At 30.4% G+C, this 17039-nt stretch overlaps 1 protein-coding gene across 2 annotated transcripts; it reads left to right on the top strand.

The window, feature by feature from the left end:
• Window positions 1–223: 223 nt before the first annotated feature.
• Window positions 224–16902, top strand: LOC138939060 (putative inorganic phosphate cotransporter). Of its 2 annotated transcripts, XM_070306547.1 has the most exons (7): window positions 224–611; window positions 5112–5245; window positions 8718–9018; window positions 10855–11117; window positions 12444–12587; window positions 13072–13446; window positions 14292–16902. In XM_070306547.1, the coding sequence occupies exons 1-7, from the start codon at window positions 491–493 to the stop codon at window positions 14445–14447; spliced, it is 1494 nt and encodes a 497-aa protein (XP_070162648.1). In that variant the 5' UTR covers window positions 224–490; the 3' UTR covers window positions 14448–16902. The 2 variants fall into 2 exon arrangements, with proteins under 2 accessions (XP_070162648.1, XP_070162649.1); XM_070306548.1 differs by lacking the exon at window positions 5112–5245.
• Window positions 16903–17039: the final 137 nt, after the last annotated feature.

Below are 17039 nucleotides of genomic sequence, written 5' to 3'. Positions count from 1 at the left end.
TATAATAATAATTATTAAGGATTATATAGACAGGTTCTCGAGATGAAACACATACGAGAGTTTTTTTCATTTCTGACATTTGCACATTCATCCGTAAATGGCTGTGATAACGCTATCACAAATGAGAACACTATCGAACATCGACCGAATGAAACGTGCGAAAAAAGCTGGAAAAGTTTTCAAGGCTGGTCGCATTTGTCTCGCCGCTCGCCACGAAATGGCCTTGATCCTTTAGATTTGTTCTGTATTTTTCGTAGTTTCTCTCAAGAGAGATTTAATCCGCAGATAGCGAAATATCTCGATTTGCGCGCTAATAAAAGGAAAAATCGGATAAATCACCTGTTTTGCCGGGTGACGACGACGACGACAATGATGACGATGATGACGATGACGATGACGATGAGGAGAGGGAGAAGAAGCGAGACGGAAGAGGAAGGGAAGCGCAATATAAGTATCGTTACAACATGTGAGATATAGATTTTAATGAAATATGAGAAGAGAAGACGCGACTCGCGAAATGACGGCTATCAAAAAGGATGACGATGCTGACGCTATCGAAAAAATGTCGCCGAAAATGCTCGTCGCGATATCTCCGACTCTGCAACAGAACTGTAAGAGAACTATCAGTGTGCGAATAATGTCAAATTTGATATTTAAAGAGGGAGTTAATCGGATTTTAAAAGTGGAAAAAAGAGTATACATGTGTTTATAGCTATAAAAGAAAGTTGTCTTTATGGCATACATAAAAAAATTTCTCTTTTTGTATAATAAATGCATAACGCGGAAAAGAAATATGTTCTCTTCTATCAAACTATAAATTTCAAACGAAGGAAATTTTAACGAAGGATTGTTTGAACCGCTATTTTTCGAGTGGATTTTTATTAGATATGGAGATCTCAATCAAAATTTCCCAATCATTAAGGATAATATATTTTTAAGAAACATATTTTTAACTTTGTATCATCAATATTAATTCGGCGATTTTTTTAATGTTCTAGTTTTTAATTTTTTTACAAAAACAAGTGAAACAAGATTGCAAATTGTGATTTAGATTACAACATACAGTGTTCAGGATGGAATGTGCATTGTTAAATTTATTATTGAATCGATCGGTGGATATCGGAAATCGCGATTAGTGCTCCATAGATCTACACACGACTATAATTGCTGGTATCAAGTTAGTGATGGTGAAAAGTCGAAGTAAAAGGATGCAAGGAAGTTATCTCTTTCTGTATAACATCTTACAAAAGTGTATCAAGGAAGGAAAAGGAGGATTTAACCGGAGATTAATTTATCGCTTATCGAGCTGTTTACAATAAAATATTTAAAAATACATTCGTATGTGAAGCGAATTTTCAATACGTATTATGTAATACGTATATTTGCAAATTTATTTATTTTTTTTTTCATATTGTAATTTTGTCTGGAATAATTGTTACATGTTTGTGTTTTGCCTACGACGCGGAATATATAATACAACGGCGACTACCTTGGAGATAACGTGATGGTGACATATGTGCTTGATTTTTAAAAGCGTAAAAAAATCGTATTTTTATAAAAATACATTTGGACAAAAGCAGTTGAAATTAATTTATTATTTATCATGTGTCATAATGAACAGTGCATCGCTATCAAAGACAATGATACGGGAGAAAACAAAATAGTAATAATAATAATAATAATAATAATAATAATAATAGCACAATAATGCCTTATCAATAATAATCTCAAAAGTAAGAATAATGAGTAAAATATAGTTTATTATTATTATTATTATTATTATTATTATTATTATTATTATTATTATTGGCGAGAAATGATATTTGATAAAATAAAGAAAAGTTAGGCGAGACATTTTTTTGTCAAAATAAAATTTTCAAAATTTCCCATAATTAATCCTGTTGTCGCTATTAATCCGATCTTTAATTTTGTAATCATCTGAATGATGTTGAAAATATTTTCCAAGTTATTTGATAATTCTTCTTGATCGTTGGTCGTTTTATCTGGGATTATCGCGCACGTTTTTAATTATAACTTCACTTCGTTCAATTGCAATAAAGAACGATCGAATCTCGAAGTTGAAATAATTATTTTCAATATAAAATTTTAATAATTTAAAATAATTTTTTTTAATAATAAATATTATTTTTATCTATATAATTTATTTAGATTATTATTCTTTTTATATTGTGATTATTGAATAATCACATTAACGATTGAGATTTTTTTGTATATAGAGAGATCTCTACTAATTACGCATTACAGATAATATTTATCCTCGCATCGCGGTTTATCTCCATGCAATTATCTCTGTATCTTATCGAATCGTATTTAGATCGTCGATGAGCGGCAGTGCATCACGCCATTATTTATTTTATCTAAAATGTTATCTAAAAATTTAGTATCTATATCGATTTAATCTGACATTTCTTTCGCATCATTTATTTCTAATAAATATAAAGCAATTATTCATTGATAATATGTTGTTTGCAAATTATTGGATACAGATGTGCAACGTCTAAAACTTTGTATATATTATTTATTCCTGTATCCTTATACTTGCTTAATATTTTATTTAATTAAATTAACACGGTATGAGCGAATTAATTATGATAATTAAATCAAATTTTTAATATTAGTAAAAATCATATAAGATTTATAATAAATTTCAAGACAATCTTGTCTCAAGGAAATTATTCAATAATAGCTTTTCTCAAGGAAATTATTCTATAATAGCTTTTCGCGTTATTAACACGGTATGAGCGAATTAATTATGATAATTAAATCAAATTTTTAATATTAGTAAAAATCATATAAGATTTATAATAAATTTCAAGACAATCTTGTCTCAAGGAAATTATTCAATAATAGCTTTTCTCAAGGAAATTATTCTATAATAGCTTTTCGCGTTATCCTCGCATTCTTCCTTCTCGCTCTGCTATCTTATCATACGACATACCATCGTTACTTGCATAATTATACGTGTGCGGTGTAGTTACACGGCGATTAGCAACGAGTTTGTTACGGTGAATTAGCATACAGGCATGTTAATTTCAATGGAAGCCGTGACACTTATAAAAGAAAAAATCCCTTCCTCTTTCTTGTTGATTTGTAAAAATACTCTTATTCCTCATTTTTTAAAATATAAATTATAGGAACTGATATTTTATCACGTGTTAAATGATTAATCAATATTGATAGCATGAATCTGTCGACACCCATTTCTATGATCGAAGAAATTATAAGCAATATATGCGAACGTCATCGTAAATTGTTTTTAATTCGTCGGAGAAAGTTTTTCCTGTGTAAATGTGAACGATTTTATGTTGAAAACATGATCCCCCCCTTCCCTTAATCGACTTTAGAAATAATTAGTTTTATATTTACACACACACACACACACATACATGCGTAGATACTTCAATACATTCGATTTGACTCGCTATCATTCGGTTTATATAGCTATTTTTTTTTTTTTTTTTTTCTATGTCAGGCGCATAATTTGACAGATACACACAAACCCATACAGCACAGAACATTGCAGCAATATTGCAACATTATAGCAACATTGCGGCAATGTTGCAATGTTGCTGCAATATTGCTGCAATGTTCTGTGTTGTATGGGAATATTACGAAAGACAAATAACTGTGAGCCAAATTGAATCAAAGCGAATGGGCTTGTATTCTCTCATCGATCATTCTCAGAGCGATCAAACTTGCTTCACTCGTAAACACTATTTATTACATCGCCATTAATTTGTGAATCTACCCAGATAGCACAAAACATCCTCAGGATCATCCCGAATATGTCCAGGACGGTTCAGGACATTTATAGGATGTTTTAAGATATTATTATAAATATATTTATAAAAGTTTAATATGCATACATAATTATTTTTAGTTGTGTCGGCTATTTTATATAATTTAGAAATCTTAAGTATTATAATAAGTATTAATGTCCTATAAATGTCCACTGGATAACCCCTGGATGTCTGTAGGATATATCTGCCCTGTCTATTATATTGGATGTCTTTTGGATTTCCAGAGGACATATACATGTGCAATTAATTGTTAACGTTAATTTCGTTTAATATTAATAATTGAATTTGATGCGCACATTTTCAGATATCCAAAATTATTATTTATTTAATATTTCATGAGAAATGTTACTGTTCGCAACATTCCAAAAACTTTACAAACAATAGTATTTAACCGCTAGTTCGTTTGTTTACCGCTATGCGACACGGGAACTCGTATTTGAGATTCGGTCATGAGAATTATATAAAGCTTGCAAAGAGCAACTGACAGGAAATTACAAATGTAATTATTTTCTATCAGTTCAATTTCTGATGCAATCCCAACATAGGGAATTCAGATATTGGATTGTTTAGAAAATATTACACAACTCAAACCCGGGAGCCAAACCTAAAATATTCATGTACAGCACGAAAGCCTCAAATATTAAAGAACGGTGAACTATTTTTAATATTAGATTTTTAATATTGGCAGTAAATAATAAAACATCATTTTAATTTATATTTAATTTTTAAAATTTGCTCCTTGAAACATACGAAAAATATCCCTAACATATCTTATAAAAATCCTTAGGATGTTCCACAGGATCTCCCTGGATTCTCCAGAGGTTAATATACGGCTATCGTTTACTCTTCCTCGGGACATCCAGAGGAGATCTGAGGATTACAATGGGATATCCTGAGGATATCCTACATGTATGTCCTGCTTGCCCTTTGGACGTCCTAAGGACATCCTTGTGCTGTCTGGGTATTATCAAGAAATATTCTTGTGTTAGTTTTTTCTCAGGTATTTCGATTAAATAACAGCGTATTAACTTTTTTTGTACGATTGAATAAATAACTTTATTCCCTCTACCTAAAGTTTAAGAAATAAAAAAGAAAGAATGATATTCTCTTAGGGCGGGACAATCTGTAATAAGAGATTCTTCGGTGTTCTTACAGCTTATAATAATATAAATAATAATAATAATTTTTCCAAATATGGGCAATTGAAAAATACGATATTCTCAAGAATAGTTTTCACGAATATTGATACGATCCGTTTGCTACTGAGATAAAGGGACGATCTTTCCGCAGGTATCTTCGGCATCAGACACGTACAGGCGGTGTTACTGTTCCTGGGCATGACTATGGGGTATAGTCTCAGGGTCGCGATGTCGATAGCCATAATCCCGATGGCAGACGCGAGAACCGCGAATCCAGATATCGAGGTAAATTATGTAATTAAATTTATTGTGAGCAGAACACTATAACACACGAGACTACGTTCTCGCTAAATTAAGCGTTAGATAAGCGTATCGAACATGCTCGTTATATAAGAACAACGCGATCAAGTCATTACTGTTGCTTGGGAAAAATCTGCGCGTGCACTATTATAATTTCTTTTGCACTTATGAAATACGATTCGAATTGCAATCTTGTCTTTAATATTTGGTCTTACGCCGTCAATTTCCCTTATGAAAAAATACTGCGAATCATACAGAAAATACAATGATTAAATTAAAAGCGCATGTCATTTTGACATTAAATTTCGATCACTCGCTCACCTCTTTTAATGATACTAATTAATGTTTTCAGAGCGTGAAAATATTTGATCCAATATCGCAAACGATCGACGTCACAAAAGATATTACACTTTGATGTTATTGATATGACCTCTTTTTGACGAATACAACAACGTAGTAGATAAATAACGAAATAATAAAATTTAATAACTTAATTTAATTTTTTTAATAAAAATCTAAAATTTTTTATTTACATGAAAATGTCTTATTTTACATCTCAAGTAGATATAAAAAACGGGCGATTTTCACTCGTTTGGATACTCATTCGGCCCCATTTTTAAATAATTAAAATCTGAACAATCGCTTATGTTGGGATTGTATCAGAAGGTAAACTGATAGAAAAATATATCACATTTTATTAGTTATGCTTTGTAGACTTTATATACTTTCATGAAAAAAAAACTTATATAACGGTAAGCGAACGAGTTTACCGTTATATACTTTATTAATTGCTTATTGAATTCTTAGCAGTGTTTCGCATAAGTATTTTATCACAGATGCAGAATTGTACCTCAATATTTCAATATTAATATTAATATTAATATTAATACAGAAATATTAATAGTATTATATCTTGATATTTCAATATTAATGTTAAATATTAGCAATATTTAATCACTGAAAGCTTCAACATTGAAGCGCTTGTAATCATTAGAAGCTCAGTAGTTGAATCAATAGAAATTACATTAGCAATTTAAATACTCAAAATAAATAATCAATAATTCATTAGCGATAAATTTCCGTAAGAGTTATATTTTTGCTTATCAAAATTGTTCAGTTTTATCTGATTTCTATTAGTGAATAAATGCAACAATTACAGTAGATATAAGCCTTTTTTTCACATTTTTAACGATTAAATTATACGAGATATTGAATATCGAATGCGATATACATAAGATGATATCATTGGTTTGACCTTGGATGGCATCGTTAAGGTCAAATCAAGGACACCTTTAATTTCTTAAATGGAACCCCCTATTTTTCATTACATATTCTTGTAGCTTATCTCGAGAGCTTTCCAAAACACTATAATAAAATATTTTTTCATTAAGTATTTTTTGAGTTATTTTATATTTTAATCTGACATATTTTGATATAAAAAATAAAATATTTCGTAGAATATTCAGTTTTCAATAATCTTACCGTAATACTTTTATGTACAGAATAATGAGACAAATCAATTAGTGCCAAAAAAAAAACAAATAATTATTTAAAAAAATACATTGTAAATAATTTTCTTAAAAACAATTATTTTTTTATACTAATCAACGATCCAAGGTTAAATCAATGACACCATCTTATGTTCCCCACAAAACCATACAATTTTTGTTCAAAACGTTTTTCTCTAAAATGCTTAGTTTTTAAAAGAAAAGGGGTGTACGGGTGGTCTAGGACACCATGTATTGCGTATATTTAATATATGTCAAACTTTTCATATTCAATTTTACATCACTGTAAAATTATATGTATATATTGTATATGGTTGTAATTTATTGTACATTACTTAAAATCGTTGCATTGTTCGATTCTAATCGAGCAAAACTGCTTGCGTCAATAGATCGATTTTTGTAGATTTGCAGAACGTATTTCATAAATTCGCGATCGTGCTGTAAAAAAATCTGAAATCTGGGGCAAGGAAATTTCCCTCCGCGAAATCGGGAGAGTTTAAAGTGCATAGGGTCGTGCTCCGGCGTCCGATAGATACTTCCCTCGTGTGATATAGCGTGAAGCAGGTTCGATCGCTCTGAGAACGAGTAATGACGTCATAAATTCCGTCTTGGGTTACTAGGGATATTTGGATTATTAGATTAATCAAATACTTCGAGTAAGCGTTTGATTGATTAGGCCGGTTCTACAATAAGTCATATGTCGTTAATCGTAAGAAGATTGACCAATCACAGTCCATAATTCCCAAAAAAAATTGACTGTGGTTGGTCAATTTGCTTACGGCTAACGACATACGACTTATTGTAGAACCGGCCTTAAGGGCAAAGAATCTTGTGCTTTAAAGCCAAAATAGCATGAAACGGGGTATACTTTATATTATTTATATTATGAATGTATTATTTATATTATATTAATCTAAAATTAAAATTATGTTAATATTATATATTATATAATTATATATTAATATATTAATATTATATATTAATATTATTATATTATATAATTATATATTAATATATTAATATTATATATTAATATTATATAATTATATATTAATATTATATATTATATATTATAATTAAATACATAAAATCCATTTTTGGTTGAACATGGCAAATTGGATTTAATCGCTCTCAGAACAATTGAACTTGCTTCATTCGAAAAACGCTAGTAGATAAATCTCATTGTCAGCGCGACTGATATGATTTGCGGAGACATTTTTCCTATTGTCTTGTCCGAAAATATAGCATATAAGGTTAATAATTCTTGATTCATTCTTGTTTAAATTCTTAAGCATAAATGTACAATGATCTCGTGCAGATAACCCTTATCGTTATCTTTACAGGGTCGCCAATAAGATTGATGGATATAATGATTTGTCATATCGTAATTATCATCAGCGAAAATATCATCAGATCGCGACGTCGCGATAATCTCTTCGCCGATTTATATTACACTATTATCATATAATTATAATTTCACACGTTATTATTTTAATCATACAGAGTGTTTCAAATTACCCGTTCACTCCTTTTATTTTGAAAAGGAATGGTACTAGAGATTAGGACAAACATGTTTACCTAAAAAGCCTATCTGAAGTTTCTGATGATGGTACGTTCATTTTTGGGAAACTCCCGGCAATACCGGAAATCCGATACTCATTCGTTGTCCATTTGAAATTTTTAAATTGCCTTCGATTTCCGATATTTCCAAGGGTTTCCCAAAAATGAAAGTACTATCATCAGAAACTTCAGACAGGCTTTTACGGTTAAATATGTTTATTCAACCATCTCTTTTCAAAATAAAAGAGGTGGACGGGTAATCTGAAATCCCTCCCCATAGACACACAGAAACTAATGTTTAAAATAATATTACGCTTGCAAAACTTTCACACTATATATATGAAGGGGTTTGATGATTGTTATAAAATCATATCGATTACTGCCATCAGGATTACGGTTGGGATCCGACGCAGAGAAACTTGGTACTCAGCTCGTTCTTCTGGGGTTATGTGGTAACGCAAGTGCCGAGCGGCTATATCGCCGGCATCTGGAGCAGCCAGAAGCTCCTCAGCATCGGGATGCTGCTATGCGGCGTCTTCAACATTGTGACGCCAATTGTCGCCAGCCAGTGGGGTCTGCCGGCCGTTCTGGTTTGCAGAGTAGGCATGGGTCTTATGCAGGCTTGCTTATTACCTTGCATTCAAAGTCTTCTCTCCAAATGGGCGCCACCCTCTGAGAGAGCACGACTAGGTGAGAATAGATCCAAAATTCGCACTCGAGGTATTTTGAACTAATCATAAGACAATTGCAGGTTTATACAAGGTGTTAAAAAAAGGTCATATTTTGAGAACAGGTAGTATTGATTAAAACGAGAAAAAAAGTCTAATTAACATGGGTCCCACAATTAATATCTTCGAAGATATAGGCTATCTTTCTATTTGAGTTCTTTACTGTTTTGTTATTGATTGTGTTATCTCTACGGTGCAGTAAACAACAGAATACTTACTAGTTTTGCAGTCAGCATTATAGGAGGTGCTCTATGTTAAATATAGTCAAAAGATTAAGATCAAATAGAACGATAGCCTGTTTCTTCGAAGATATTAATTGTAAGATCTATGTTAATCAGTTTTTTTTTTTTTGTTATTTTGATCAATACTATCAGCTCTTAAAATATGTGATCTTTTTTAACACCTTGTATATAAAGAGATTTTCTCGTAAAAAATATATAATTCATATTTTTATACACATATTTTTGACATCCAAAAGTACATATAAACATTATTATATAAAAATTATCATATATATTGGTATATATATATATATAGGGGAAAGCAGAGTAAAACCGGGTACTTTCTTGGATTTGTCTTCTTATAAAAAATCTGAGAATAAAAAAAAGTGTGATGATAGTGAACCTTAAACTTGAACTATGAGAAAACAAGGCCAGTTGCCGAAAAAAAAATTTTTGATTACCAAGAATAACAAGATTTTGTGGAAAAGTCAAAGTACCCGGTTTTGTCCTACCGGTAGGGTAAAACAGGGTACCCATTTAAAAATATTCAAAACACCGTGCAATTACAAAATCTAGATTTATTTTAATCAAAATACAATATAATAATGTATTCTGTTGACAAAAATCACAAATAAATAAGATATCCTCTTGTTCGGGCATTGCTTCCTTATTTAACTTTTTAACTTTACGGATCTCAAAAAGCTTTTTTTTTTGTTCCTTTTTCTAAGTGTTAGTTTTCCAACTGTGACGTCAAAAAATTTCAGAAAATGAGATGTTTATTAAACGTCTAAATGAGGTCACCATGACGTTTATCTAGATACGAAAGTCGACCTATCTTAGATGTGTCGAATAGACGTCGACTATCTATTCTAACTTTACGTTTCTCTCTGGGTCCTCTTTTCATTGCATAAGATGTGATGTTAATTTGCCCCAATACAAGAAAAATAATAAATATGGCGATTATATTATATATTCCGGCATACAAAGTGTCGATCAAAACTAATATATAATATACTCTCTAATATATACAGAATGCGATGCTGCACTTACCAAAATAGATGTTTTATATGGAAAAAGTGCACGACGACTCGATTCATGTCTCGATATCGATTTATTTGAGGTTAAAAACTTTGAACTTCTATTGAAAAGAAAAAAAAATATAGTGTGCACAGGGGTATGGTTTGTTTTAAAATAATGATGGCGCCAATCTACAACTAATAACACAAGTTAACCATAGATGGCAACATTTATTACGAAAAAAACAGGGGTACCCGGTTTTACTCAACTTTCCCCTATATATACCGTTTTATTTAAATTTTGAAAATAACGGTTAAGTAAAATAACACCTAAAGATTTATCAAAAAATTTGTAAAAGTTAATGAGAGATTGCTCGTTATAAAAAAATTTTTTTATACTTTATAAATATATAATATTTATAATAAGTATAACATCAAATATATAAAATTTGTTATTGAATTTTTAGAAAACCAAACGAAAAACAATCATTAATTGTTTTGCTTATGATAGATCGTGATTATGCAAGATATCTATGTTATTCATTTTTTTGATCGCGTCAGGAACTTTCGCTTATGCGGGCGCTCAATTTGGAACGGTGATTACTATGCCAATTTCTGGGTTTCTCGCTGGATCGAGCATAGGTTGGCCCAGCATTTTCTACCTATTCGGTGCATTAACGATTCTCTGGAGTTCAATTTTCTTCTATTTCGGGGCGGACTCACCGGCCGAACATCGTAGTATTTCACAGAAAGAAAGGGAGTACATAGAGAAAAGTTTGAGAATCACAGAAACGAAAGATAAAAATAAAAATGAATCCAAGCAGGTATAAAAAAAGACTCCACTCTTATAATATTATAAATCTCAATAACCCCAGACAGCACAAAACGTCCTCAGGATCATCCTGAATATGTTCAGGACGGTTCAGGACATTCGTAGGATGTTTTAAGATATTATTATAAATATATTTATAAAAATTTAATATGCATACATAATTATTTTTAGTTGTGTCGGCTATTTAATATAATTTAGAAATCTAAAGTATTATAATAAGTATTAATGTTCTATAAATGTCCACTGGATAACCCCTGAATGTCTGTAGGATATATCTGCCCTGTCTATTATATTGGATGTCTTTTGGATTTCCAGAGGACATATACATGTGCAATTAATTGTTAACATTAATTTCATTTAATATTAATAATTGAATTTGATGCGCACATTTTCATATATCCAAAATTATTATTTATTTAATATTTCATGAGAAATGTTACTGTTCGCAACATTCCAAAAACTTTACAAACAATAGTATTCAACCGTTAGTTCGTTTGTTTACCGCTATGCGACACGCGAACTTGTATTTGAGATTTGGTCATGAGAATTATATAAAGCTTGCAAAGAGCAACTGACAGGAAATTACAAATGTAATTATTTTCTATCAGTTCAATTTTTGATGCAATCCCAACATAGGGAATTCAGATATTGAATTGTTTAGAAAATATTACACAACTCAAACCCGGGAGCCAAACCTAAAATATTCATGTACAGCACGAAAGCCTCAAATATTAAAGAACGGTGAACTATTTTTAATATTAGATTTTTAATATTGGCAGTAAATAACAAAACATAATTTTAATTTATATTTAAATTTTAAAATTTGCTCCTTGAAACATACGAAAAATATCCCTAACATATCCTATAAAAATCCTTAGGATGTTCCACAGGATCTCCCTGGATTCTCCAGAGGTTAATATACGGCTATCGTTTACTCTTCCTCAGGACATCCAGAGGAGATCTGAGGATTACAATGGGATATCCTGAGGATATCCTACATGTATGTCCTGGATGCCCTTTGGATGTCCTAAGGACATCCTTGTGCTGTCTGGGACATAAGTGAATTTAAATGCTACATGTATATCTTATTTGCTTTTCTTCCCGATTAATCTCAATATCGTGAAATGAAAAGAAATTTACTAGTTTTACTAGAACCTTTTTTATTATTATTATTACATTGTGATAATTATGTTTGGGATAAATTTTTTTGAGAAGAATAAAAATTTGTGTAATGATTCGTTAATAAACTACACATACAAAAAGCATAATATTAATATAAACACATTTATTTATGACGTGATTCCATGCCTTTTACTAGAAACGTATACCATGGAAGGAGATATTCACCTCGCTGCCTATGTGGGCGCTTATAATAGCCCATTGCAGTCAAAATTGGGGATATTGGACTCTATTGACGAAAATGCCTAGCTACATGAGAGGCGTAATGAAAAATATCGAGGAGGTTAACAATAAAATTTTATAAAACATAGAATCTAAAAGAGAAAAGAAATATCTTTCTTCTAAAGATCATTTGTATTGTTTCACGTATTACAATTTTGCTAATTTTTGAAATTTATTTATCACTATCATACATCACACATTTTAACACATCAATATAATCGAATAAAATACATTTATGTCGAAGGCATAGTAGTTCCGATGCTTGTGAGTTTCTTCACGTTTATGCCAATTCAGCCGAACTTGTTCGAAAAAATTTATCACACTGTGAAACAATCACATGTTTCGAGATCCAAAGGAAAAATTCTTATTCTGCAGCGTTTCTGCAGCATCAGCTGATTTACGTTTTAAAACACTTTGTTCTTGAAAATAATCGCGTTTATCCCATTTATTTATACATAAAGTGGGACAATATCTTTATTAATTACACGGAAATGTCATTATTATAATTAATTAATTAATTAATACATACTTTTTTTTTCCTACAGAGCGGTTTATTCTCGGCGCTGCCATATTTGGTCATGTGGATCTTCAGCTTTCCCATCAGCTGGCTGTCCGATTACGCGCTAGAGAAGGGCATGTCGAGGGGTACGGTCAGAAAGGTTTGCAATAGTGTGGCTCATTGGGGCCCGGCCGTTGCCCTAGCGTGCATGAGCATCGTACCCACCGACGACATTACCTGGGCCATCGTCATCCTTACTGTGGCGGTGGGCCTTAATGCCGGATCCCTATGTGGCTATCAAATCAATCATATTGATCTCAGTCCAAACTTCGCGGGCACGATGATGTCCATCACCAATTGCTTCGCGACCATTACAGCCATTATCGCGCCGCTTATATGCAGTCTGATCGTCCCCGATGAGGTAATTATTCGTTGCGCACTCAAGATATCCGCGAATAGCAAATTTTGTCGTGCATATAAATATGCGCTTTCAGTCTTAAAACTAAGTAAGTGTGATACGCATTTCCGATTCGAAAATCTTTCAGTCATCTACAAATTAATATACAGGATGTCCTAGACCACCCGTACACCTCTTTTCTTTCAAAAACTAAGCACTTTAGAGAAAATAAACGTTTTGAATAAAAATTGTATGATTTTGAGGGAAACATAAGATGGTGTCATTGGTTTGACCAATATATAATAGATTTCCTTTATTTTAATAAATAAGTTTCTATCTTCAAATAGATAAATATTTTTTTACATTAAAATTTTAAATAATGTATTTTAGAAAATTATAATTTTTATTGCATGCAAATAATTTATTTAATATAACAAAATATTTTTGAAAACTAAATATATACAATATTTAAGTTTAAAAAAAAAAAAAAAAAAAATTAAAATTATAGTTTATGATGATGATATTAAAATGTATTTATTTGATTTAAAAAAAATTTTGTTTTCAGTGTATAAAATTAGATGTAAAGAAATTATTAAAATTAAGTAATGGATTTTTTAAATTTAACTTGGTATTTCTGGTGTAAAAGAAATTATATAAAACTGAAACTATATGTGTATGTATAGAGAACATTCGTAGATTCTACTTTTTTATTTATTTTCTTGTTTTTCGATATTTTCTTTACTTTACAATTTATTTATTAATCTTTTATTCTTTGTAAACTCGAACAAGAAGTGAAGAGAGCGTTATTTAAATTCTAAATACATTAAATGCACACATGACTCGCTATTAGGAGATCTTTTACTTTTCAGAGCAATGTGTATCAATGGAATATCGTATTCTGTGTCTCGGCGGCGATCTTCTTTTTGGGTAATCTGATATTCGTGATATGCGGCAAGGGCGAAGTACAATGGTGGAACGATCCTGAGGAAGTTAAAGCTCGACAAAAAAGGAAGGGAGATATATAAAACAAGACATAATATTCATACGTTTTTAAGATTTTTTAAATTTACCACCGGGACTAATGTGTGACATAAATCAGTTTGTAAGTTGGAACTGATTATATTAATCATAAGAAATGATTTATATTAATCCTTGTAAACCACACATATTTCTTGCTCTGTACCTGATCACATATGGGTTAAAATGTCTTGTCGCAGTTTTAATTGTCTCAAAGTTTTTGAAAACAATCTACAAAAATTTATATACAGAATGGGGCATTTATATTGATACAAATCTAAAAAATCTAAAAAATAAAGCAACATAGAAAGAAATGTTTCAGACAAAAGTTTTTCGGTTTTAAGGGAGTCATAAGATGTTGCCATTAATTTGACCTTGGGTGGAGGCGCTTCGGAGATTTCAATGTCAATCTTGTTTTATTTTTTTTACACCAATTGATGTCTTTCATTTTTTAAGCTTAAAATATTAAGGTAACATTATTGCAAAATAAATAATTTTTTGAGATATTTCATAGTTTACATAAAATTATGTCAAAGTAAAGTAATAAAATAAAGTATAAAATATCTCGTAAACTATTAAACTTTTGGCCATCATACCCCTATAATTTTTTATGCAGAATATCGCGAGGAATCGATTTATGTAAAAAAATTTGAGTATTTCCATTTAAAAAAACAAAATTGACATTGAAATCTCCGAAGCGTCTCCACCCAAGCTCAAACTATTGGCACCATCTTATAACCCCTTTAGAACCGAACAACTTTTGTCTGAAACATTTCTTTTTATCTTGCTTTATTTTTTAGATTTTAGTCTAGTGTCTCAATATAAATACCCCATCCTGTATATATTCCTTGATACATCTGTAAAAAATGATTATGTGTACAACAAAAGTTAAAAAATAAATTTAAACATTATTTTGATACTTAATTAATACTTACACAGGATATTCTATTGTCAAAATATCAATAATGTTAAAATGATCCATGTGTGATCTGTAAGGATTAGACTTGACTTTAACTTTAAATACGAATCATCTGACATCTCAGAATTGCGATTACAAAGTCGTCATTATAAGCGTTGCTATATACATACATATTTTATTATTCCATCATGAAGTGTGATGATGATCTTTCGACTCTTTGTACTGACGCGCTCGTTATCTACTTTGTGCATTTGATAACGCTATAATCGTTAGTCAAAACTTTGAGATTAAAATAGATTTTTGATTACGTCGTATATTATATAACAATGAATTTTTATTTTCTATTTAGGTCTGTTTCCTAGATACCGCTATATGTAATTTCAAACATTGTAAATCCACTTGTCACATGCACATTAAACAAGATAAATGCTTCTTCAAATCGGATAAAATTTTTTAGATTACAATGAAAAAAATTTGTTGCAGAAGAAAAATGTCTACAAATTTTTTCACGAAACAGATATATCTATGTATTTATTATATAAGAATGTTTGTCATAAAATACAAATTTTGAGACCTCTCTATTTATAATATTATACATAATTAAAAACAATAAAAATAGCGGGCCTATAGAGCAATTAGCAATCTATGTGATAATACCTCGTAAAATTAAAATAGCGTGACATAAACTTATGAGTTGACGAAGAACTAGCGATATAATAATTTAGAAATCGTGATTAACATAAAGTATAATAAAAAATACATAATAAATAATAAACTATGAATTAAATACAAAGATGTTGACCAAGTAAAAAGCGCAAATGTTTCAATCCTAGACTGAACTCTCTTCAGTGTTATACAATGATATGAAATAAGTACGATCGATAATCAAAAAGTAATGTTAAAGTAATTTTAAAATAATAGACATAAGGGATAACTATAATAATTTATCTTTGTTTCAATTATTTAAATTTTCTTGACCATATTGACCATGTTTCTTTATCTCGCGTTTTTCACGATTAATAGATATATAACGATAATAGATACAATATGTTAGCTTCGCTTCGGATACTTATAAACGCAAATTCTTATCTAATAAAATACATACACCATACTTGCGAATCGCAAACGTTCGCATTAAATGCGTTATCTTTGTAGGACGAAAGACAAGAAATGATCATTTATCGACGATCTATTCCGATATTCACTTCTCGTATAAATAAAAGAGCGTAATTAGGGCACAGTCGTAAGTGTTATTAAATCTTAAATTATCTTGCTCTCAACGAATCTTGAATTATTTAAAAAAAGAGAAACGCATTTACCTCTAGATAATTCATATTGAGCGAATTCTTTAATTCTTCGATGTATACAGATTTTTATTAGGATTTTCGTGTTGAAATGTTCTAAGAAATCTGCCATTAAGGGGAAATATGGTAGTTTTAGGACACCCTTTATATTGTACAACATGCCAACATATACATATAGTACCATAATATGCAACCAAGTTATATCTTGTAAATAAAGAAGATTCTTTCTCTTTTGGAAAACATATCTTCTTCTTCTTTCTGTTTTATAATGTTCTCTGTGTATTATGATCATTAATTTAATTTTATAATCATTAATATAATTTGTAATTTAAAGCAATCAGTATAATTGATTCCCTCAATTATACAATAATTGTATA

This window comes from Polyergus mexicanus, unplaced genomic scaffold (assembly GCF_030449975.1).
Source record: "Polyergus mexicanus isolate NDT 795.1 unplaced genomic scaffold, iyPolMexi1.0 SCAF_13, whole genome shotgun sequence".
NCBI classification, from domain to species: domain Eukaryota; kingdom Metazoa; phylum Arthropoda; class Insecta; order Hymenoptera; family Formicidae; genus Polyergus; species Polyergus mexicanus.
The sequence above is the reverse complement of the archived record's forward strand: the minus strand, read 5'-3'. Positions and strand labels throughout refer to the sequence as shown.

What these genes read in the sequence shown, in the direction of transcription:
- LOC138939060 (XM_070306547.1), top strand. Translation starts at nt 491, where the DNA reads ATGAGAAGAGAAGACGCGACTCGCGAAATGACGGCTATCAAAAAGGAT. An exon ending in CCGCGAATCCAGATATCGAG is followed by an intron (nt 5,246 to 8,717) that starts GTAAATTATGTA and finishes TACTGCCATCAG; the next exon opens with GATTACGGTTGGGATCCGAC. An exon ending in TAATGAAAAATATCGAGGAG is followed by an intron (nt 12,588 to 13,071) that starts GTTAACAATAAA and finishes TTTTTCCTACAG; the next exon opens with AGCGGTTTATTCTCGGCGCT.